This window comes from Pseudopodoces humilis, chromosome 8 (assembly GCF_049639895.1).
Source record: "Pseudopodoces humilis isolate 2021_Gansu_Grassland_sample_001 chromosome 8, ASM4963989v1, whole genome shotgun sequence".
In the NCBI taxonomy this organism is placed as follows: Eukaryota; Metazoa; Chordata; class Aves; order Passeriformes; family Paridae; genus Pseudopodoces; species Pseudopodoces humilis.
The window spans coordinates 22957845-22981960 of record NC_142207.1 but is presented as its reverse complement, the minus strand read 5'-3'; the positions used below and the strand labels follow the sequence as shown (position 1 = coordinate 22981960).

The 24116-nt window shown below is 35.4% G+C and overlaps 1 protein-coding gene across 5 annotated transcripts in view; it reads left to right on the top strand.

The window, feature by feature from the left end:
* SESTD1 (SEC14 and spectrin domain containing 1) overlaps window positions 1-24116 on the top strand; it is a 49119-nt gene that overhangs the window by 10955 nt on the left and 14048 nt on the right. For 4 of the 5 annotated variants that reach the window (XM_005519852.3, XM_014249534.2, XM_014249535.2 and 1 more), the window contains 9 exons: window positions 1258-1338; window positions 3700-3808; window positions 6635-6725; window positions 8681-8794; window positions 15622-15735; window positions 17198-17295; window positions 17651-17706; window positions 20114-20325; window positions 23978-24100. In XM_005519852.3, coding sequence (XP_005519909.1) covers window positions 1284-1338; window positions 3700-3808; window positions 6635-6725; window positions 8681-8794; window positions 15622-15735; window positions 17198-17295; window positions 17651-17706; window positions 20114-20325; window positions 23978-24100 — 972 coding nt within the window. In that variant the 5' untranslated portion in view covers window positions 1258-1283. The remainder of the gene's footprint in view (window positions 1-1257; window positions 1339-3699; window positions 3809-6634; window positions 6726-8680; window positions 8795-15621; window positions 15736-17197; window positions 17296-17650; window positions 17707-20113; window positions 20326-23977; window positions 24101-24116) is intronic. The other variant, XM_014249536.2, reaches the window with a different exon arrangement.

Genomic DNA, 24116 nt, shown 5'->3' with positions numbered 1-24116 from the left:
GAACTGAAAGTTGTTTCTTTCCTTCTGTAATATGTGAAGCTTGAATTTTATATAATTTGCAAAAATTACACCTCAGTATGGAGATACTGGGATAGGAGATGGGAATGGGCCTTGTGACACTTTACACATTGGAACAGGAAGAGACAGTAAAAAGTGGATGAAATTTTTTTATCTTTTTTATAATGATTTGATGATAGTTTTTTTTGTTTGTTATGAAGCTCATTGTTTCAACATAAAAATAAATAACTATTTTTCCTCAGGCTATTTGGATTTTTCTGGATTTTTTGGGTTTTATCTTTTCAATTTTTTGTTTTCCTAAGTAATTTATACTTTTTATTCAGTTAACTTCCCCCGTGCCAGGAAAAAAAGTTCTCTTTATGTGCATTCCAGAGGGAGAGTTCCAGGTTGCAGTCTGAAGCACTGGGCCTGGAATGAAAACCAAAAAAATTTCAATTTTGATCTGTTTTTATTTTGACTGGATATTGGCATGTATCTTGAATTGTGTATTTCCAAGCAGAATTAAGTTTTTTAATTATATGGCTTGATCTGTGGAAGTAGGACCTCAGAAAGTTACAAGCAGATGCCAGTTCCTACTTTGTGTAGGCTGGAAGAGGAGGTTTAGTGCAGGCATCCTGTGGAATTGTCAGTGAAGAAAAAAAGCTTCATCACAGTGAATTGGAGTTCACAGTGCGATAAAAGTTGCATGAGGGTAAGGAGGAGGCAGAAGAAGCAGGAGCATTTCCAGGTATAGATTATAGGTAGGACATAGTTATTCAAACTGTTGGATTTTTTCTTCAGCTGAAGCCCTGCTAATGGCAGTGTCCTGACAGAAATGTGGCATAACATATTCAAATAATTATTATGTTCTTTGTAATACCAGACTCTGCAAAAGCACAATCCTACTTGCACTTATTTTACATCTGAATGGGCAAACAGATGACCTACCTGTAAATTAATTGTAGTTTATTAGGGTTGGGAAATAGGATTTTATCTAAATTATCTTGTTGTCCTTGGTTAAGATTCTGCTTTGGTTTTCATGGTTGGACTGTTTGTTTCCGCACAATGAGGAAAAGAAACTTTTAATTTAATATTTGTATGGATAAATGCTTACAATGATGTTTTTTCTTAAGTTTTTACAGTATTTTAGATTTTGGTTACAGTGTTCTGTTCTTCCTTCAGAAGGATACTAAAGTGTAACACTGTGAAACACTGTAATTTATTTCCCATGCTTGACAGTTTCAACTTCTTGTGTTTCAGAGCTGTGAAAAATAATCTGAAGTAGAATGGAAGCATCAGTAATATTACCCATTCTGAAGAAAAAATTGGCATTTCTTTCAGGTACAATTTCAGTTTTGCTCAACTGATTCCACCTTACATAATTTGGATGGGATATTTAAGTTGTTTATTTGTATTTGCTGGGTGTATTTAACAAAAATATATTGTTGGTTAGTGCTTTGTCATATTCCAAAAGAATCTCTTGAACCCTTTATCTAATAGGCAAGCTGTTGGTGTTTAGGACTGGGTTTTGCTGTAGCCTGTAGCTCAACCTGCAAAGATTTTTAGAAGAAGTTTCAGTCTATGTGTAAGAGACTGATGATTTAATAGACATCCAGAAATAATCCTTGCTGGTTTGGTTTTTTGATTTTAGAAAAACAGAGTGAATATTTTCAGGATTTTCTGTAGAAAATTTTTCTTCCCTTTTCACCTGTCTTTTCTCCATCATAGAAACACGTGGAAGCAGAATTAGCCATGCATTGCAACAGTTTGATTATTTTCAATTAGTTAATTCAGGGGAGGCTATAATTATCATTGTATTTATTAAAACTTCCTAAATCTTATGTTGAAGGTAAGTTTTTCTCCTCCATCTGCCAGGAAAAAAATATAAAAGGAATGCTTCAGATGGGGAATGACATTCTCTTGCTGGTTTCACTTCTGTTGTAGATAGCTGTGTTCTTGGTGTTTGATTTTCTGATCTAGTGTAGGTAGGTAACTTACAGAACACTTGCCAACTTCAAAAATTGACAAGTGTTCCCATCAATATTCTTCTGGTTTAGTTTATTTTAGTTTATGTTTTTAACCAGTCTAGCTTAACCTGCTCCAGTCACCTGAGAAGCAAAAGCTGTTCTTTTTGTTAATAGAATTTATTTTGCTTTGAATTTTCCCACTTTCCCCAGCAATTACAAATATAACAATTCCTTTTTAGAAACAATCTGACCCCTAAAACTCAACTCGCATTAAAGCCTGGGACAGTTCTTCCACAGTAATAGCAGATTTGTAGTGAGTTGGTTGTTCAGCATTATATTGCAAGGGGATATTCTCATTAACTAGAGTGCATTTTCAAATTGCTATTAAAGCTGCCTGATCCATTTCAAAATACAGACATTCTTAGTGGAATGTAATTTATTGAGTGGTATTTTAAATGCTGGAAGCCATTTTGAACCTACATATTTCTAAGCAGGTTTGATCATTTTGGAATTGTTTAATATTAATCAGTGCTTTAATTTAATGAATGGTAAAGCTTGATGCAGCAGTTTTTAACTTCTTCAGTGTATGTAACTTGACGACACAAATCAGTTCACCATGTCTCTTTACATCAGTTTTACTCCATATAGATTGATAATAGTTTCATTAATGATTAAAAACATATACTCAGAAAAGTAATATTTTAGGAAAGTGTGTCGTGCAGTGTTTGTGCTGAATTCTGCTCTCTTTTTTGAGTTAAATTGGTACAAATAATGTTGATCCTGCCTGTTGATTTCTGGAAGCAAAACAGTGGTTTCCAATGGAAATCTATTGCTGGTGTAACTTTCATGTTGATAAGTCATTACATGTAGCATTGAAGAAAAGGCAAGTTCCTAAGTCAACAAAAAGCCTTGAACAACAACTTCGGTGCAAAATGAACTGAAAAAAATATTTTTTTTCTTCTTTTTTCTTTTGTGATGCTCTCAGTTGCTTTCCTTAGCAGTGTTTACAAGCTGGGGGAAAAACCTGTCAGTTGTTACACAAGATGACTTGGCATGAAGTAATAATTTAGATAATTATTGTGGTCTTTTTGTGAAATGTCAGGAGATTGTATTTCTGGGATTTAAGTTGTGTTTTGTTTAGTCAGTTCAGCAAATGCTGTTTAAATCCAAGCATTTTTCCTTTTTCTCTGCTTCCTCACTCCAATTTTCAGGCTTTCCACCATTCAGAAACAGAGGGGTGGACAGTCTGTAAATAACTGCTTTAGATTGTTTCTGCTGGAAGCATCTGTCCGTTTGTCCTTTCTCATACAGCACCATTCTTCAATTCATCAGTTTAGAAATACAGTTACTAAAAAGTTTGAGGCTGTTTTCCAGCAACAATTCTCTCACAAAAGAGATGAAAGGAGGGGAACACAACTACTGCAGTGGACTACTGAAAGCAGTAGGTCCTTTACAAAAATGTGGAAAATATCTTTGTATCAGTGGATCTTTAAAACTCCAAATTTAGAGAGTTTGCACAGCTTTAGAAACAGGAAAAAAGCCTCTTGCAATTAAGATTCTAACATATGTTGTGTAAATAGTGTTTGTTCATTATCTTGCATGCACCTCATGGATGGGGAGAATTCTTATCAAGATTGTTTTTATGATGAAGTTTGAGACAACTTAATTGCAAAGTATTTCTTCGGCTTGAACCTCATCATATTAATTTTGTAATTACTTTTTCTTTCTGAAACAGGAGGGAAGGATAGAAGAAGTGGCCTCATTCTGACGATTCCATTATGCCTTGAACAGACGAGTATGGATGAGCTGAGTGTCACACTAGACTATCTTCTAAGTATACCAAGGTGATTTGGAAGGCATTCTGTTCAGAGCTGGGTTTTTTCTCCTGGTTGTAGAAATAATTTTTCTATTGTTTTTAATTTTATTTGCTCTTCTTTACCAAATTAATTTTACGTAAATATTTGTTTAGAATGTGATACTGTCTGACTGAGTTAGAAGCCCACATCCCATTAAGCTAAGCGATATATACTGAGGCTTGTCTGTGTCCTTTTATGTCCTTATGTTCTCCTTTCTTGGAATAGCTTTTTTCATAATTTCTTTTTAATGACAGTGCACTTAAATTGCTAAGTAAATTAATGAGCCATCCCAATCAAACTCCTAAGCTTGCAACGGCAGCATTGCCCATTACCCTTTCTGTGCTACGTGCCTAGGCTTTGTAGCTTGTAAGGCTTCAGTTTAAAAGTGCAGTAAGTTTAAAAATACAGTCTTACCGAAGTTAGTGAGCAGCTCATGGTACTGCTTAAATGTGCTGTCTGACAACTTGAGTATCCTGTGATCCACAGCTTGCTATAAAATTATTGTTGTTCAAGTTCTGTGTATGTACCAATGCCAGCTTATAGATAAATGTTTGCTTTTGTATCTTTTCAAATTTCTCTTCTGGAAGCAGAGCAACAATGGTATAACTAAAGATATCCAGTGTACTTGGCATATTGTAATCTATAAATGTTTATAAAACACAGTTAAAGGATCCAAAGTTGGGGGTTTTTTTTGTAGATAAGACTTTAAAAAATCTTGATCGAGGAGAGAGAAGCAAAGAATAAATACAAATTATTTAAAAGTAAAACTTCAGTAGGTATATGAGTATACTGCACAACATTTTAATTGTGTGAGTTTTAGGGTTTTTCAAACAGCTTGTTGTCTTTTGTAAAGTGATGAAACACCAAATGGTCATCCACACAAGTCATGTAATTGACTTAAGGACTTGGCCATATTTATGGAACAGATGCAGGCATTCTTGTTCTATTAAGCATTAATTATTCCACGGTCTCATCCTGATGTATGTCTTTACATATATTAGTGTAACAATAACTGTCTAAAAGCTCAACCAAAGTGCTCTTTGTACTCAGCAGAAACTGGGAAATCTATTTGAAAGTGAAGTCAGTGTTCCCACATTTAATGCTCTGTGCCAATTGTGGAAAAAAATACCTCTCTTCTAGGGTGGCAGTATGGAAAAATCATTGGCGCTCTGGTTTGCATGTTGTTTTTCAGTGGGAAATGCAAACTCTGACCTAAGCGCTTCTCTTTTTGTTCTGGAAAGACTTGCCTGGACACTGTTTGGGAAAAATAAGGCTTAGGGGAGGGATATTGCCCCAAAGCCAGATAGCTGTCCAAGCAACATTAATGTTACCTTTTTCCCCAAGTTCTATGTGTAAGGTAGTGTAATATATTTGACTTTTAATTCAGTTGTGCATGGTATACAATGTTACTACAGCTGGTTTGAGATGTGCAGTCTCGTGTGGATTGCTGTCTGTGTCCAAAAATTGAGAGGCATAACTGCTTAAAGTGCCTTGGTTAGAATTTCTTTGGAATATGTGTGTAAAGCCATTCTAAAATTTCAGACAACTTATTCCTAGTGTTGACGTCTACTGTTATGCCTTTCTTTGATGGTATTTAAAATTTTTGGATTCTGAAAAGGTCTGTTCAGAACTGAAGAAGAATAAAAGTGGCAACGTTATGATGTTGTCTGTTCATACTAAAGTTTGCTTCCTTTGTTGTATTCTCTTTATTGTGGCTCAAATCGCCAAGCTTTTTACTTTTTATTTTAACTTGCATGCAAACATTTGCATTGGCTAAACTTTTTAGAAGTGGTAGATCACTTCTGAATTTGATTGGTTGGTATTGGTATTTTGTTGCATCTTGGGGTTTTTGAGAAGGTTAGTAGTAGAGGAGCAGATGCTGATACTGCTAAGTTCCAGTGAGCCTAAGGAAGTCATGCCTCAAGATGGTGTGGTAACACTCTTCACCTTATTCTTAAAAGCGATAGTATTGTGCCTTTTGAGTTGGTTTTGATTGCAGATTGAACTCATGAAGCCTGAATGTTCAGACTGCTTCTAGAAAAATAATGTGTGTGATCTTAGAGGTTCCTTAAAACCAAAAGCATTCATGGACTGTTTAAACGGCCAAGTTTGATTAATTTTTCCTAAACAGGCTAGTAAAGTGCCATTTATCCTTTTTTTTTTTTTTTCTTTACTCCAAGATGAATTTGTCTTCCACCCATGCCTGACAAAGCTCTCAGCTTAAGCATAAAATAAATAAGTTCATTTTTTGTTGTGAAACATAATGCTTACTGTTGCATGCCTTGTTTTTTGTAAGCTAAGGAGATCATAGAAGTAGCTTTGTTTTGTAATTGCAGATTTGGGAAAGATTACATAATGCTTTCCTACCTCACATAAATGTCATGGATTTTATTTGCTTATAACTTTGCCAACACAAGAATACTAATGTTAAACCATGGGCTCACTTGCAAGCCCTCTACTGGATGCTCCTTGTGAAAACTGACATCCTTTGCCTTCCTTATGATACTGTAAATTGATCTCTTTTCTGAGGATTTTGTCAAGTTAATGGTTATAAGACCTTTTCAGAATTGCTGCAGTTTAAAGAAATACTTGTATTATGTTACTCCAGTGCTACTGAAAAATTGTAATTTTTAGTATCTAATAATATGCTGGAGCATTAAAATTAGAAGGTTATAAACTTAAGGTTTATAAGACCATGTTTCTATAAGGAAAAAAGCTGTGTAGTTGTATTTTACAGGAGGCTTGAAATCCAAAGCTATTGTGACACTTGTTGGAATGAATTCTATGTTTTTCTAAGTGTTTTTTTTCTTTCAGTGAGAAGTGTAAAGCTCGAGGATTCACTGTGATAGTGGATGGCAGAAAATCTCAGTGGAACGTGGTAAAGACAGTTGTGTTAATGCTCCAGGTAAATAAATATTTATACATTCATAGTTGACTGGTCAATTTTATGGATGTGAACCAATGGTTACGTTATTGTAGAGACAGTCATTTCCTTAAAATGTGGTTCTGTGACAAGTTCTGTGCGGCAGGAAGAAATTCTGAAAAGCAGATGTTACAGCTCAGTCAAGTGGGAAACAAATTCTTTATGTGCTGAGAACACAGAGTTTTAGACCTTTTTGTGAAATGGAGTTTTGGTTAAAAAATTACAGAAATGTGCTCCTGGCATCACCAACTATGAGTAGTGGGAATGTGCCAGGGCTGCAGTTCACACAGATTGCAGCTGAGCAGGTTTTGATGCAGTATACGCTGCACTACTTGGTTTGCTCTGCAATAGGTAATAGTTGACTTAGTTGTGGATCATAGTTCCAATCACAAATTATGTTCTGTGTACTTCAGAAAGTAGGAGAAGAAGAAAAATGACAATTTCCAATAAAAAAAATTCTAAAAGATATATTTAAACTCTTCAGAACTGTGGGCTTACAAGCAGAGTCTTATTTCTGCTGAACAGATTATTTTCTGATCTCAGTGGTCAACGTAAAAATTAAATACAGCATTTCTAACACATTAGAAGACTTGAATACTAGAATACCTTCCTTACTGCACAGATGGTTCCTCTTTATCAGAGCAGTTTTCCTCACAGACTTAGGTGAAGCCTCAGAAAGTGTGTCATATACGAATAATTTCTTTTTTTTCATCCTTCTGGGTCATTGTTGCTTCTGGGTTTTGAAGTCTGTGCCAAGGTGTCTTTCACCTATTCTTGACTAAGATGGTTTTGCTGTTAATAGAGTTACAGTCCCTTGTGTTCAGATCATGATCTTGACTGGGTTTTGCTTCAGCCAGTGTGTGGTTGTGAGGGTCGGTGGGAACTGCAGCTAGTGGGGAAGGTCAGCTCTTTGCCCACACCCTTATTTCTCTGGCTTCCTGGCAGCACTCATCCTGCCTCTGCAAAGCCTGCAGAAACGTGGGTTGCACATCTGTGTCTTAAGTTTGAGAAGGAAGCAATAAAGCTTTTCCTATGTTAATTGATCACTTGTGCAGATCACATGAGATTTCTGTCTGCTCCATCATGTGTAGTTCTCAAAAACACTTCTGTGTTCAAAATATTGTCTACTTTTAAATAGTTTTTGCATGTTCATTAAAATGGTGCAAGAATGGAATTTTTTGTTGCTGATTTCTTTAACTTCTTTTGAATTCAATTTTTATTAATAAAATTAGGTATTTAAAGAGAAATCCCATGGATTGTGTCACCTTTATGTCACTACTCTGATTATTTAACTTTTTTTCTAGCTGATGAGTTTAGGGTGAGCTACGTTCAGTGGGACATCATAAAATCAATTTAGTAGATTAATTTACTGATTTAGTCTGAGAAATGCCTTCCTATTAGTATTTTAATGAATTAATATGTTGAAATGTCAATATTCAACCTTTTCATTTTAGTCTAAGTAATATGTACTAAAGTTCAGGATAGGATCTTGACATGTGATCTGGTAACAAATATACAATTTTTTTTTCTAACTTTATGATTCCTACATAGAAGTTTCCTTCTACATAGAAGATAACATTGGTGGAAACCTTTGTTTTCAACATTTCTTCTTTTTAATGAAATACCATATATAAAATTAAATCTAAGCAATAGTTAATTTTTCTGTACTAACACAGCATAGACTAATGGTTTGTCCTTATGACTGGGAGTAAAGAGGTTATATTTTCTTTTCAGTTTTGACACAGTTTGCTGTGAAATCTTGTGCAATGTTACAAAGCAGGATGGAGCAAATATGTGATGTAGATGAAGTAGACTTCAATTACTGTCTGCAATTTTTACATTCTTGTATAGCTGATGAAATCTAAGTGGAATTCAGTTCTGTGGAAAATGAAGGTTTAATCTTGAATGTTTTAGTTATTTTTTTCTTTGTTCTACAGAATGTTGTTCCAGCTGAGGTGTCACTTGTTTGCGTAGTAAAGCCAGATGAATTTTGGGATAAGAAGGTTACACATTTCTGCTTTTGGAAAGAGAAAGATAGACTTGGCTTTGAGGTATGTTGAGCTTTTGTCAGCTTCACTCAAAAATACTGTTCCTGAAGTATTGGTATAATTGGATGACAACTAAAGTGTCTTCAAAATAGCTATATTCCAGATGCTTTGTGGATAACCTTAACAAACCACTGTGGCTTTTTTAACTTTTTCCATTTTTAATGAGACTTTATTCATTTAGTATCCCTAACTTAGAAATGTGTGGCATTTAATTCTTTGCTTAGCAAGAAAATAAAGCTATTTTATACATATTGTGTGTGTTTTGAGTCAGAAACTGTTGTACAGGATTTAGTGTGAAATTTTTCATGATTTCTCTAATAGGCTGTTGAGATACATGGTGTATGGTGTCACTCTAACAGCTGTAACCATTCTGACAAATATCTTGTTGATATTGCATGCATCTTCTCTCATTTTGTGAGTTCTTTGACATCAGGAATGGTTATAGATCCCTTGCCAAATACAAGCTGACAGAGGCAGAGTGCATACAAGAGACTACAAGCTAATATTAGCAATTCCCTTGTTATCTCTGTCTGGGAGGTTAATGGAAACCTCAGTTTTCCCTGTTTTTTTAGAAAATATCTGTGTCATCAAACTTTGACTCCTTTTTTTAAGCTAATCTTGTTTGAACTACAACAGGCATGTAACATGCAGCCCAGTCACGATGTCTTTAATCAAAAACATGAGTGTAGTGGTGCCCACTTCTGTAAACAAGCATGTTGTTTGGAGCCACATCCAAGATGAGAAGTTGAAAAGCCTCTGAACTGTCTGTACTCAAAAATATGATTTGAAAGCTGCTCGTTAGAAAGTGACTTAAGTATGCAATATTCAGTTTCACCCAGATCTTTCACAACATAAGGTAAAATGCCAGAGCCCAGAAAGTAGCAGTAAGAAAGGCAGAGCCCCTCTATAGAAGTCTTTACTGTGTGATTTAGGCTCTCTCTTCCCAGCTACAATCCTGTAAATCAAGTTATTGGGTAAGTTCAGGAAGTCTTTGAAGTTGTGATATAAAAGTATGTGATACAGCAGTTGTTAGTGTATGTATCATGGTGTTGCTAGTTTGAAAGTTAGACCTAGAAGATTCTTCCTGGGTTTTTCTTTAACATGACTCAGCTAGAATGCATTTTTAGACAAATAAGCAGAAGGCCTACAGAAAATATATCAACAAAGCAGGGATAACTTTACATTACTATGATAATAAAAGGACTTTTTGTTTCACTTTAAGGCTTGGCTAACTGTCATTAAATGATAATCCTTTAATTTAGTAATCTTAGTAATTTTATAAAGCATGTTCTGTACTAGTAATCATGTTGGCATAGACTGCTGGAATTATGTAATGAAACCTTTTGGTTTCTGTTACTTGGTTATAGTCAGGAAAACTGTTTCAGTAAAAATGACCCACCTCCTCTGGGCTCCAAATATTTGTGTCAGAGACAGGAGTATGTCTTTTCTCTATTCCAAATACGAGTGCAGAGCACTGATAAGGCTGTGGAAGGCTCCAACTCATGCACAAATCTACAGCTGCATAATTTTGAATTACTGGCAATAAAAACAAACAACACCCAACTCATGTTTTGGATCACGGGTTAGATTTGTGTAACTGCTAGGAAAATTCAGGATTGGTTTTGCACCAGCAAAATAATTATGAACTAAAAATTTTAATTAAAATATGAAATCTTTCTATTCACTTGGGTGTAATCTTATTTTATTTGAAGTAAATGCTGTGTAACTGTGATTTCTAATGGGGCATCACATCTACCTCCTATTTCCTACTACCTGGTCTGTTCTTAATACCTTGCTTAATATTATCATATGAAGCAATTAATCACAGTGTCTTCCTTTCTGTTCAAAGGCAGAGATCCTCTGCTTCAGAGTGAGATGTGGTGATGATGAGTTGCAAAGCACTGAAAGTAAATGTGGGAACTGAGATCAAACAGTACTGGGTGGATAAGTAAAAGAGGTGGGCTGATTCAGCTGAGTAAAAGTTCATATCTTTATTTCTGGTTAGTATTAGTGTTGGTTTTGGACCTGCCTCAGGACAATTCCCATTTGTCCTCCAGCAGAACTTTCTTCTGTAACTTCATTCCTCCCTTATTAGCAACCAGTTAATGTGTTAATTGAAGCAGTTTTATTTGGTCCTGTGCCCTGCTTAATAAGAGTTGTCTTAATTGTCATAAAGCTGTTTTCAGCTGAAATGTTGCATAAGACACTGTAATACTTCATATTGTTAATGTTTGTAAATATTGAAGAACAGGATTTGAGTATAAAATTGCTGTGTTTTAGAAAGAGTTGGGAGGTGATGCTTTTTGCTTTTTTATTAATATACTCTACATAGTGATGAGAAACAAATCACTCTTAGTAGATGTAGTGTGTTTTATTTGAGCATGAGCATTTCTTAAGAGAACAATGAGCATAACTGAAAGAAATAATTTGCCATAAAAATAGGAGAAATGTACAAATTTGTACACAACTCAAAATTGCCTATAGATTGGTGGAGCTATTTTGTACATGCCATTCATTTAAGGAACTTAGAGGAAAAATAATCTCTGAGCCTGATTTAGTTATTAGAGTAGTACTTTGAAAATCAGTTTGTCAGGAGCAGGAAAGAAGAGGATGTGCTTGCTGTTCTTTTCCAAGGAAAAAACTGGGTCGTAAACTACTATGAATTAGTTGAAAAAATTAGAGCGTATAGCATAAGAATACTTATAGTCCTGAAGTCCAAAGTCTGAGTAGTTCTAAATGCTTCACACTTCTACTGTAGCAGCTGACAGCTCTAACTCTCTAGTAAAGAGCGTCAGAAATTTCTTATGATAATTTAGCTGCAGCATCTGCACTGGAAAATCTCAAATCTCTAATTTACCTTTTAAGAATGATGGTAATGAGCAGAGTATTGCTCCACAGAATAAAGAATGAATAGCACTTTGTAGGAAGTACCTCATTTTTGTCCATTTTCAGTTCAGTGTTTTAAGACTGAGGCACCAGAATTTGTAGCTTCCATGGACTTTCCTAAAAAGGCATATAGGAGTTCCAGTCAAAAATGTTTATTTAACTACATCTGTATTCATATGTAGGCATCTATTCATATGTGTGCTAATTATTGTGAACTCTGGAAGGTAAGGTGAGTGGGTAAAACCACGAGTGAAGGAGTTCCTCAGAGTGGAGTTAATCTTGTGTTTATCTAGGTTCTGCCAACTGCTCTTGGGTTTCTAGTATGACAGATTTCTATGGCAATGGCCAGATAAATATTTAACTTGTGTTTCTTGGTGTAATGTTAAAGAAAATGATCTTTGTTTAGATTAATGTTCCATATTAAAGAATATGCAATGCTAATCAGCATTTAATCAGATAGTATTTCAAAAAATGGATTAAACCAAATTGTTCTCCTCAGGAAGAGGTAGCCTTTGCTGTACTGTTCTGTGGCAATGATGATCATATTTAGATTATACTTCCTTAAATTTTATATTCTCAAGGGACATGTGTATTTTGTTCTCTTGGAAAGTATCTGCTCCTTTTCAGATTCAGTAGTGTGGCTGCTCTGATATTACACACTTGAGAAAAAAGATACTTGTTACTGAAGTTTTACAGCATCTGGTTCTCAAGTAGCTCCTGGGCTTGACTGTGACATTTGTATTAAAGAGCTTTTTCGTTTCTTCCCTTAAGAGAGGAAGTAAGTTCAGAAAGATGTATTTAACATTGGGGGGCACTTTTACATGTCCTCTTGAATGTCTAGAATTCCTCTGTCATCTTGACTTCTGCCTCTATCTCCTTGTAGATGTATGATCAATGAAAATTGCAGAAAGCAGCAAATGGTATAGAGAGGTCAGCTTACTGCAAACAGTATTTAAAGCTTTTTTATTACAAAAGATACATGTTGCATGGGTCCAAATTATGTATTTTCACTCTGGAGAAATAGAATCTTGCACTTAAGGCATGAGACTTTGCAGTCTTTTTGTCTTTCTTCTTTTGCTTGACAGCTTTTACAAAGGATGTTTTAATTTTATTAAAAAATACAGCACTACTACAGCACTACTCTTCCCAAACCGCTGTTCTGAGTTATTTCTTTAAAGGCTTTCACAAGGATTTAGCAGGCCAATATTGTACAGATAAAGTTTACTGAGTAGAGCAAGGATGAGAGCTGCTACCACTCTTCCAGGTTTTAAAAAGAGCTGAGTGCAGATGATGATTCCATGACTCTGGTCAGTAGCAAACAGGACATGTTGGAAACCTGCAATGACTGTCAGCTTATTAGCTGTCCCTGTTGTCAGAAGTGGGTGGATCAAGTGGGAAGGGAAGCAAAGATTAAAGGATTCAATAATTTATACTTGTTTTTGTGTGTGTTTTTTACCATCTGTCCAGATCTATTTGTTTCTCCCTTGGGAAATTTAAGCTCTTCATTTTAATATCCAGCTATAATCTGCTGTCCAAAGGCTTTTACTTTGGATTATGAAAGCTGCTTTTTTCCCCCCCTTTTTCTGGAATCAATATCGTTTGACTTGGAAAAAAAAGGAAAACAAAAAATCATTTCAATTGCAATAGTGGAGTTATTTCTGTTTTTACAGCTGTAAATTACCTTATCTTTACCTGTGGAAATACGTTGAAGGGTGAAATTCAAAGGCAAGGATGAAACACTAATTCATAAGGGACAGCTTTTTCTAGGGTGTGGTACTTTGGCATCTATTTTCACAAAAGGTCAAAGATAATTACTCTGTTTGGATTTTGAAACATAGTGGGAACCTGACAGCAGAAGTTTGCTGAGCTTGAAGTAGAATTCATATCTGTAAAAGAGAAGTGTCTTCTCACTGTGCACATTGCATTTTTCAACATTGTTTTCTTCTTTGATGTACTTATGGACTATTAATCTGTAATAGCTGATTAAAACATTATTTCTGAAGCTTCAGAGGGGCGAATTTCACTTTTGACACCTAGAAAATATCAAAGCTAGTTTACTAATTTAAAGCATATAGAGGATGTTAGGTTACCACTGCCACTAGTTCAGGTTTAGCACAAGAGTTAAATTCTGTTCAGGAACCTTCATTTCTGCCACAACTTAGTCAAAAATTCAAATTTTTTTTTTTTTTATATTGTGAAAAGTTCAGACAGGATTTTAGCAGCTAGCCCAGTGAACAGTCAATAAACAGTTTAAGAAAGAAGTGGTTTTTAAGTCAGAAACTTAGAGAATGAATGGGTTTGGGAGTAATGCTTTAAGTTACAACAAGGTTTATTAATGAGGTGGAAGTTTTTATTTCTCAAAGATTTTCTAATAAGATGTAGAAAATTTGGGTTTTGACCAAATCACTTTTGTGGGTGTTTATTTTTTGTCAGAAGATTATTTTTTCGTATGGCTAAAATATTTTTTTGTGCAGGCTTTGCTCTTTCAGAATTTTTTTATTTTAAAAATCATCTCCCTAGCAGAAGTTTGTGATGGCTATCCCTTGCCCACTCTCCTTCTTGAAAGAGCTCAGTTAAAAATAATCTGAAATACGTGCAGTCCATCTATTTTGTCAAGCTATTTGGATCTTTTCAGAACTTGAATTTCAGTAATGAGAACCAGCTGCCCTGTTTGTTTTTTGTTTTAATTCCTATACCAAAATTAGTTTTCTTTTTTTTAGTGAACTCATAGAGATAAATGTTAAAAATTACCTAAACTGTAAAGTGTGCCAAAAGAAGGAAAAACAAAGGCTTTTTTTTCTTCTTTCTTGGATATAGAATCCTCTGGGGTTTGGGCTGGTTACTGGCATTACTTAAAGAAACTACTAGCCAATTCCATTTACAGCAGCCATGTACCATCAAGAGTACAGGACAATAGTGTATATTTGGATGTTGCTGAAAGGTTTTCCTCTGCAATAATAGACCGTTTGTTTGGAGCTACTCTGAATTCTTTAGATTCAGTATCTGCAGGGAAATTGAGCTGGAATAGAGGTCTCTCTCTAGTTAGCTCTTTCCACATATTCTTGTGCCCTACAAGAGTATGTGAATGATTTGATGGGTTATGGAAATTTTCTTTCCTTTTTTTCTTTTGTTTCTGGCTTTATATTCCAATATGCCTGCTTCCATGGATAGATTGTTCTTGGGGTTTTTTTCCCCACAGGAGTTATTCCAGGCTTAGCATATCATTCATCAAAGCAAACTGTACTGCCGGTTTTTGGTTTAGGCTTATATGAGAAAGGCTCATTCAGGAGCCTCTAGAATGCAGAAATGGAAGTAAGAATTTAGTTTTTCCACCTAGCAGTGGACCTGTGTTTTCTTGTATGCCCTGATGTAACTGATGATCTAGATTTGTCTCCTAGGTGAATGACTCAGGCTTTTAAGCATACTAAGATTTGAATTTTTGGCTACTCATGGAAAGAGTATGATTGATCCAACTTCTGCTGAGCATATTTGCACAGTAAATGCAGGCACTTAACTTCTATGGCACAAGCTCACCTCTGGGACTGAATGCATTGCCGGAGTGGTAAAAATACTGAGTGCTTTGCAGTATGATAGCCTGCTAGTATATTCACCAGATATAGATTGTGTAGTATATGACTTAATCACAAAGCATCAGTTCCCAGCAGGAAAACAGATATCCAGGGAACACCTTTCTTTTTCCCACTGTAAACAGATGAGGTGATAGAGATGATGCTCTTACAGGATTATGCATGAGGTATACACTGCATGTCAGAATTACCTGTCTAGTTTAGGCCCACATTAATTGCAAACAGCCACATTTCATTAAACATTTAGCAGTAAAATCTGAGTGACAGAAAGATCTGCACAGTATCTCTAGGCATACTTCTCAGATACTGAAGGAAAATATGAGCTTTACCTACAAATGACCTATTTTATCATTGCAGGTTATTTTAGTATCTGCTAACAAGCTGACACGATATATAGAACCATGCCAACTAACAGAAGATTTTGGAGGAACTCTCACCTATGATCATATGGATTGGTTGAATAAGAGGCTGGTTAGTTATCTGCTTTTTGGGGTTCAGGGGTTTTTAATGTCTCCTTCTTGAGCCCTGAAATTTTTATTTGTGTAGGAACTACAAAGCATGTAAGAAATGGTGGTGTGTGGTCTTGCGGTTATTTACATGAATAGTGTTATGATAAGGAACACTGCTGTTACTCAAGGGATGATAAAGCTAATGTCATCAATTTGTTGAGCAACCAGTTCCTTAATGAAGCTCTTATAGTAACACTAATTCTAGAAGAGCCTGAGTCTGTGCTATAGTTGCTATAAAGGGAAACTGGCTGCTGTAGGCGAAGACCAAAACAAGGAGAAAATACTAGAACTCTGCAGATTCTCCTGGGTTATCTATTAGGTCTTTGTTCCTGTGGTTTTAGACTGTCCTACATCAAAACCTTTGTCAGCAGTTTCCCCAGTAGACTGAGAAGCAGTAAACATCTAGGAGCAGCTACATCCTTTAATTATTAATCAGCACAAATTGTTTAAGCAACTGTTGGTGTACATAGCTCTCCAGAATTTTCTTCATCTTTTCTTCACTGATACTTGCTTTTCAGTTATTTAAATAGAATTTTCAAAACAATATTTAATCTTTGTTGACACTGTCTTCCCTTCCTTTGTAATCTGTTCTTCAAATATGTGTCTCCATCTAGGATCTCCAGGTGTGTTGCAACTGCACCTGCTTTCCCTTGAAATTTTATGTAGTCCTAGATAAGTTAAAGAAAGTTCATTGGCAAGCTACTGATTCGTTATAATAACAAGTTATTATAATTAACGACAGAAAAAAGACCTGTGAATGTTACTGTGCATGTCATGTAAAGCACCCAATCATGCTCAGTTCTGTTAAAAAACAAAACCAACCCTCAGAAGTCAGGTACAGAGGAATTGTCTGAACAGTATGCAGTGTCTTGGCTGTACAGGTGTTATCTGAGATCAGAAGCCCCTGAGTTCAATGGAACTGATGAGGATATATTATTCTATATAATCTTTCTATATAATGTAATACAATACATTTTTCTTTTATTTTAGTTATTTATTACAATATGGTCCATTTTAATAGTGATTAGAAGCTGGGAATCTTTACAAAATCATTTAAATCCTTCCAAGTAAGCTATCTGGTAGTTGTGTAACATGTCTTGATTCTCTAGCATTATTAAAGGCTTAAATGAAGATATAGAATAAATATGGCCATAAGATCTTACAGGTTTTGCAGATATCTCAATTTGTTTCCAGTATTCATTATATTCAGTGTAATATTTAAGGAATCTGAGTGCTCTTAAGTGTTCCCTGAACAAAACTTTCTTTTCTGTTGTTTCCTCCCTACCATCTGAATGCTGGGAGATAATTACTCTGTATAGAGATTGAACTATACTAATGGAACTACTGGATAAATTTTCCTTGATGCCTTCAGTACAGCTAGATAAAATTTTTATTTCTTGAACTAAAACCTTCCTCTTTTTTAGGTATTTGAAAAGTTCACTAAAGAATCAACATCTTTACTGGATGAGCTTGCTCTAATTAACAATGGAAGTGATAAAGGAACTCAACAAGAGAGAGAGAGGTACATGATTCACTTTTTGAAATCAGTGTTTTTGGATTATAAAAGTTCATTTGAATTCCAGAAAAAATACTGAAAAAAGTATTCACCTTAAACACCTTGAAATATGTAAAGAAATTTTAAACCTTTATAGTGTGGACTACAACATATCTGAGTATGTGTGTAGGGGGATGCTCATTCAATTGATTACATGCACCTCCATGTGTGTTTTGATTCAGTGAGTTGAAAAAGTGAGGACTTTACTAAGTGAGAAAAAAACTTAGTCTTTTAAGACCATTAGGTAGTTCTAGCCTTAGCTGAAGTTTTTAGTGTCATTATAATACAAATTTTAATAATGTGTTTGTTATTTTTTTCAAAGATCAATAGATTTGAACTTCCTTCCATCAGTTGATCCTGAGACGGTATTGCAGACAGGTACAGTAAGTTAAAAATTAGAATGTTGGTCTGTAAAGTGACATAATTCATTTTAGGCCCCAAGTCAAAGCACAGAGGGCACAGTTGTTATCAACTGTGTATAAACTATGTTTATCAACCACTGTATTCTTTGGGTTCAAAAAAGTGATGCTAAGAGATGGAAGAACTCCAAGCATGTCTTTTTAAATACATATTTTTGTAATCTCACTAACATCTTGCCAATATTACCATAACTATTATGTTTAATTTTGGGAATGCTTTGTTTATAGCTGATGTCAGTATATTTGCCTTATACAATGAATTCATCTCAGTAGCCACCAAATGGTTCCAACACAGAAAGCATTTTCCTGCACAATTCTGACAATTTGCATCGGTCTAGTTCTGAGCTGATCATCTGTCAGAAAAATGAAGCATACTTTGCTTCTTGGACTCTTAATTCAGCATTAAATGATTTGGGATTCCTTAACATGCTAGGGTGAATTCCCTATTGACCATAAAGTATAATAGTCTATTGATTTGGACTGGTTTTGGTTTTTTTTTTTTACCTAGTGCCTCTGTGGAATAAGAAGTAATGCATAGTGTTAGGTGGTAATCAGAGTTTGAATGCTTAGAAGTTTTACCTTACAGCCTTCTATAAACTAATGTGTGGATCACATGTCATACTTCTCACAGTGGCTTTACGTGCTTATTATGTAAAAATTTAGCTTATCTAGATGTGGGATAATAGTGAAAAAATAATTTCTTACTTTGATCTTTGAAGTTTTTAAAACATGAAGTGTCTGTAGACAGTGTCACTAGATTTTAGCCTAATTGTATGTCCAAGATCTTTGGCCAAAACAACACTTCAATTTTGTGTAAGCAGATGGCTCCTTAGCCCATTAATTTATGCACATTCTCTGTTTTCTTAGTTCTAGTAATTAATTTTTTTTGGTGCTGTAAAGTTTCATAACTTCCATGGGACTGGATGATCCTTATGGCTCTTTTCCATCTCATCATATTCTGTGATTAAATCATGGGAGTTTTAAGAGGGAGCCTTTCTGTGTTAGAGTCACTGTACTGAAAGGCTGAGAAAAAGAAAAATTAAACTCTCCCCAATTAGTTTTTTATCTTCCAAGGCTAGATGTAAACAGAGGGTTTAGATAAAAGGCTTCTTTCTTCTGTATCTACAGGTACTGTTCTTTTCACATGCTCCAAATCCATACATACAGTTCATAAAATTTGATAAGAAGTTAGTTCAAAAAGATGTTTTTACCTGGAAAAATGGTGATCCTTTGCTGCTGGAACAATACAATAAAATTTCAAAATTACCCCAGTAGAACAAACTTGTAAAAAAGTCTGTTTGCCCTGCATCTATCTGTGCCTATCTATGGAGTGTTAGATGAAATCCGAGATGTTTGTGCTATAGTACAGCAAAATGTATTTGAATTCTTAAGACATTTTCATTTCATAATAATATATGCTGAGTAACTTAAAGTTGTTTCCTGCAATCTTCAAAGCCCTTGGCATTTTGAATGTCTCTATAATAGCAGTTGAACTTAGTCTTTTGTTCCTGCATTTTCCTTGAGGTATTACTATTACTCAAGTAGTAGGTTTTTTCTTTTAGTGAACTGTCCATTATAAGAACTGCAGAACTAATGATCTCCAAATGGCACATTTTCACTTTGACGCCAACATCTCTTTAGTGACCAAACACTGTTTTATTTTAACTGTTTCAATGAAATTTTGAGGATCAAATCGATGATCTGGGTTTACTTGTGTTTACATACTGAGAACTTTAATACAACATTCTTCAAACAGTTTAAGCAAAAGATTAAATAGTCAAAACATGCTGGTTTTGTGTATGTGAAAGTCACTGCACTCTAGAGAGTTTGTACCCTGATATGATGCTTAAGAGGATGAAGTAAAGGGCAAGACAGGTGAGAACAGAATACTGAAAAAATAGTTATGTCAGCTTCACACTCTCTATGAAAGCTGTACTTGCTGTAAAAATTCTGAAAGACAGCAGAGAAATTATATAGTTAGATTTTTAGTGCCTCCAGAGCATTCATTCAATATAAGAGCATGAATTGTTTGAGAGAAATACTTTGGATGCTACTCACCTTACTCCAGAGCTGTTTCAGACTCAGGATTGTGCTTTTCAGTTTTTCTTACATTGATCAGTACTATTGTCAATTTGAATGTTAGTCACAGTATATATCTGAAATATACCACATTTCTTTTCTTCTGTTTTATGACTGATCCAGCCCCACAAACTGTGACCAAAGCTCTAAATGTGCCCAATGTATGAAAGATCATTAGCTGCCAGAATGCATTGTTAATGGTTTAAAAGCAGGCAATCTTACTACCAATTGTTGTGGTTTTATTCTTCAAGTCTAGATTAACCACATCATTCCATGTACTCTTAAAGGTCACGAGTTACTCTCTGAGTTACAGCAGCGTCGATTCAATGGATCTGATGGAGGGGTTTCCTGGTCTCCGATGGATGATGAGCTGCTGGCTCAGCCACAGGTCATGAAGCTGCTGGACTCCCTCAGAGAGCAGTACACCCGCTACCAGGAGGTTTGTAGGCAGCGAAGCAAACGCACACAGCTAGAGGAGATTCAGCAGAAGGTAATGCAGGTAAGCTTGGAGCTGTTCTTGAAAGCAGTGAGGTGGAGTTTTGAGCTCAAGTCCCAGACTGTGATTTCTGCAAAAATCAGAGGGGAGGCCTTACTGCCTCCCATCACTTCACAAATGTCAGTGTGCTAGTCTCACTCAGTGCCTTACATTGTGACTGCCACAGTGACTTTCCAAAGGCTGTTCTGACTTGTGGAGGTTGTTATAAATGTGCTCTCTTGCCTTGGTGCTGCCCCTTTGCTGCGCACTGTGGCAGTGCCTGGTGGCATTGTTGGAGGTGCAAATTCCTGCCCTTCTGGCAAAGAGAGGAACACCTCTGACTGAGCATCAGAGTTGAAAACCTTCCCCTGCCCACATAATTTAAAACTCCTGTTAGTGAAGATAAACCATTATATATTCCTATATTTGTCTAATGCTTGGTGGTTTAATGTAAGCTGAAGTGCTTAAACTGTATTTCAGGAACACCCCGACAAGAATGAATATAATTTTCCTAATCAATTGCATGTTAAAGGTCACGATGAACTGGTTTGGTCCTTCGGAAACAGCCATGTAATTAGCACTTTCAACATCTTCTCAGCAGAGTCTCAGTAGAGAAAATCAAGGAATCAGAATTAATTTGTTCTTCTTGTGTTTATCACTTGAAATTAGATATGTGTATATTAAAGATTCTGTGTAGTTTGAATATGCAGAAAATGGAATAGATAATTGCCTTTAACCTTTCAACATTGGCATTTCTAATGCATGAAGAGTGCAGGTTGAGTACTTGCACTTTATTGCATTGTAGATATGGGTAAAAATAAAAACTAACCCATTTTGTGATGTCTAGCAGTGAAAATAGAAATCTACCAAGGAGAAAATTTTAATTTCTATAGTAATTTGATTACTGTAAAATATCTAAAAATCAGATGTCATTTGTTTATATATTGAGCTGGGAGTATTAAAAATATATGAGAGATTAATATAATCCTATGTAGAGCATATCAGCACAGCTGTGAGTATAATCAGGTGAGGGCTTTTTCCTGTGTATAGGTTTCAGTGGTTGAAGAAGATGTGATTTTTATTGTACTTTGCCAAACTGACATTGTTAGTACATTTAAATAGAATTTTTTACCATTACTCAGCCCCATTTTGCAATATTTATAGTAAAAATAGTTACTTGTTTGCTCTGTGAACACTACAGATGTTACCTGGCAAGTGAATTGAGTTTCAGTACACAGGAAGAATTGTTTTGCTCTTCTGCCAAACTAATCAGTTTTTCTAAAGTGCATTTAAAAGCTTTCTAAATGGCATACAAATATTTGAGAAAAGCTTAATAAATCTAGGAAATTATTTAGTTTCTTTTTGGTTTACAGCAAAAATTAGGCTTAATAGAAAGAGTTAAAGGCTAAAAGTAAGAGGCTAATGATGTACAGAAGGAAGGCAATGGAGGCAAAGTGCCATGGAATTTATTTTGACAAAATAAACAGAAGTTGCCATATAACAGTACTTACAATACTTTAATTAGAGTGGGTATTTCTCCCCTGTGTAGCTGTTACTTTTTTCTTTTGTGTTTTGATCTTCTGCTAGGTTTCTTTATAGTTACATTCCTGTTTCATTATTTAGGTATCATCTTATACTGCTAACCACTCCTGGCTTGCTTTTGTGCTCTTGTTTCAATTTCACAATTTGCTGCTTCTCCTTACTGTGACATGTTTAGTTCTTATTCCTATCTCAAAACCTTCTTATCCAAAACTGACTCTCTCACTTATGCCTTCAATATTCTACCCTGTCTTTTGAATTACCTCTCTTGTTTCTGTTCTGTGGTTTTGTTTCCCTTTCCTTTGTCTTTCATTTTGTAGTGTAAAGGCTGCAGTGATTGTCAGATGCTTTGTAAAAAGCAATTTTTCTAAATGCTGCTTATTACTGCAATTCTGTAGGTTAGGATAAACTCTGGCTTTGTCCCTCCTTAGGCAGAGGTGTTAATTATTCTTTATCTAATCTTAATTCACAAAAATAAATGGCCGGTCTTGACCTTGTATTGCAGTAGTCTTGTCACTAATGATTTTAAAGTTTATTTTATGAAAATTACATCACATTTTTCTGCATGTCCCCTAGTAACTCTTCCCTCCTCAGCTTAAGCATCTGTCACAAGAATGGCCATGTGCTGGCCTAAGCAGTTGCAGAGTCAATGCAGTATTTGCTGGAAACTTGTAATGGTGAGGTGGTCTTGGCTCTTGGCCAGAGAGTGCAACTGCTAAGCAGTAGCCTTGTCCAGTGTTTCAGACTTGCATGAGAACTGTCATTTCCGTGTGTGTTTTCCAGGCCACTCTGGCCTTGGAGGGGGACATCTGGGTCCCTTCACTTTTAGGTCAGTTCCATATTTAACCCGTAACAGCTGTGCAGAGGTGCTGAGCACAACAGGAAGTTTCTCTTTAAACAAAAAGAACCTGCAACTGTAGAGTCTTAATTTGTTCTAGAAATGATAAAAGCAAGGCACACTCAGAATGCTTTTGGAGCAATGAATATATGCTCTGAAACAGTGCTTCAGCATGGGGAAAAGAAGGGCAGGGGGAAGGCAGATACATAATGAATGACTCAAAGATGGAGTGAATTGGGTAGCCTTCTGTAACAATGATTGTTCTTGATTACTGTTGCAGTGCAGTCTAGCAGCACTAGGAAAATGGTCCAATTAGTCCCTGTTTCATTTGTCTTCATGGTTATGGGGTTACATTGTGTATTGTATTATGTTTCCTGAAAATCTGTGTGAAGCTGTTGTGTGATCAATGTTTAAACAAAACTCACATTAAAGACAGGAAGCTGGCTTCCTATGCCTTTTTATTAAGGTTCAGAACCTGGAGGTATTCCTGCATTTCCTTACTTCAGGGCTCCAGCAGTAAGTGACTTCTGCACTTGGTTTCATTGCAGCTATCTCTGTTTCCCAGATATTTAAAAATTTATCAGGAAATTTTTTCCATAGATACAATCCAATAATTCAAACTTGTGTAAGGAAACCAAGATTTCAGACATTCTGTTTCACTTGGAGTAATATTTACATCAAAAAATAGTTTCAAAATAATAATAATAATAAAAGAAATGCAATACTGTAGTGCAAAGTTGTGTTGCTGTGATCCTGCAAAGACAAATTCCATAAGATGTGGCCACAAAGACTCAGTAAAAGATTTATGTTTTTTGAATAGAGCAAGTGGGTGTGTAAGTTTAATTTTAAGTATGCTGTACTTGAGCATTAGTTTATTCAGCAAAAAAAGGGGAAAGCTCTAAGGTGTGAGGTTGAATACAGCTGTGCACTGTAATCACTTGGGCAATAAAAAAATCTGGTTGAACACAAGAGGTCGATTATTAATGTGTTTTGAGCTCTTTTATTGAGATATAAAATGACAAGAGATATAAAATGACAGTTGTCTATATGAAAAGTCTTGTAGCTGCCACCTGTTCTCATGGAGTTGATGGGCTAAGGTTAATGAAGGGTAATTTCTACTTAAAACTTTGAAGGATGTGAATGGATTCAACAACAAGGTTTTTACAGAACTGAAAAAGATCTGTTTTTTTCATAAACATGCTTATTTTTATTTCTGCTTGTGTTATGAAGTTCTGTTTATACCAGTTTTTGTATAATTGATTTGCTACTTTGTTTTTATCATCTTTATCATACTGACAGGTAGTCAATTGGCTTGAAGGACCTGGATCAGAGCAGCTAAGAACCCAGTGGGGAATAGGAGATTCCATTAGAGCGTCACAAGCTTTGCAACAGAAACATGAAGAGATTGAGAGCCAGCACAGTGTGAGATTTCCCATAC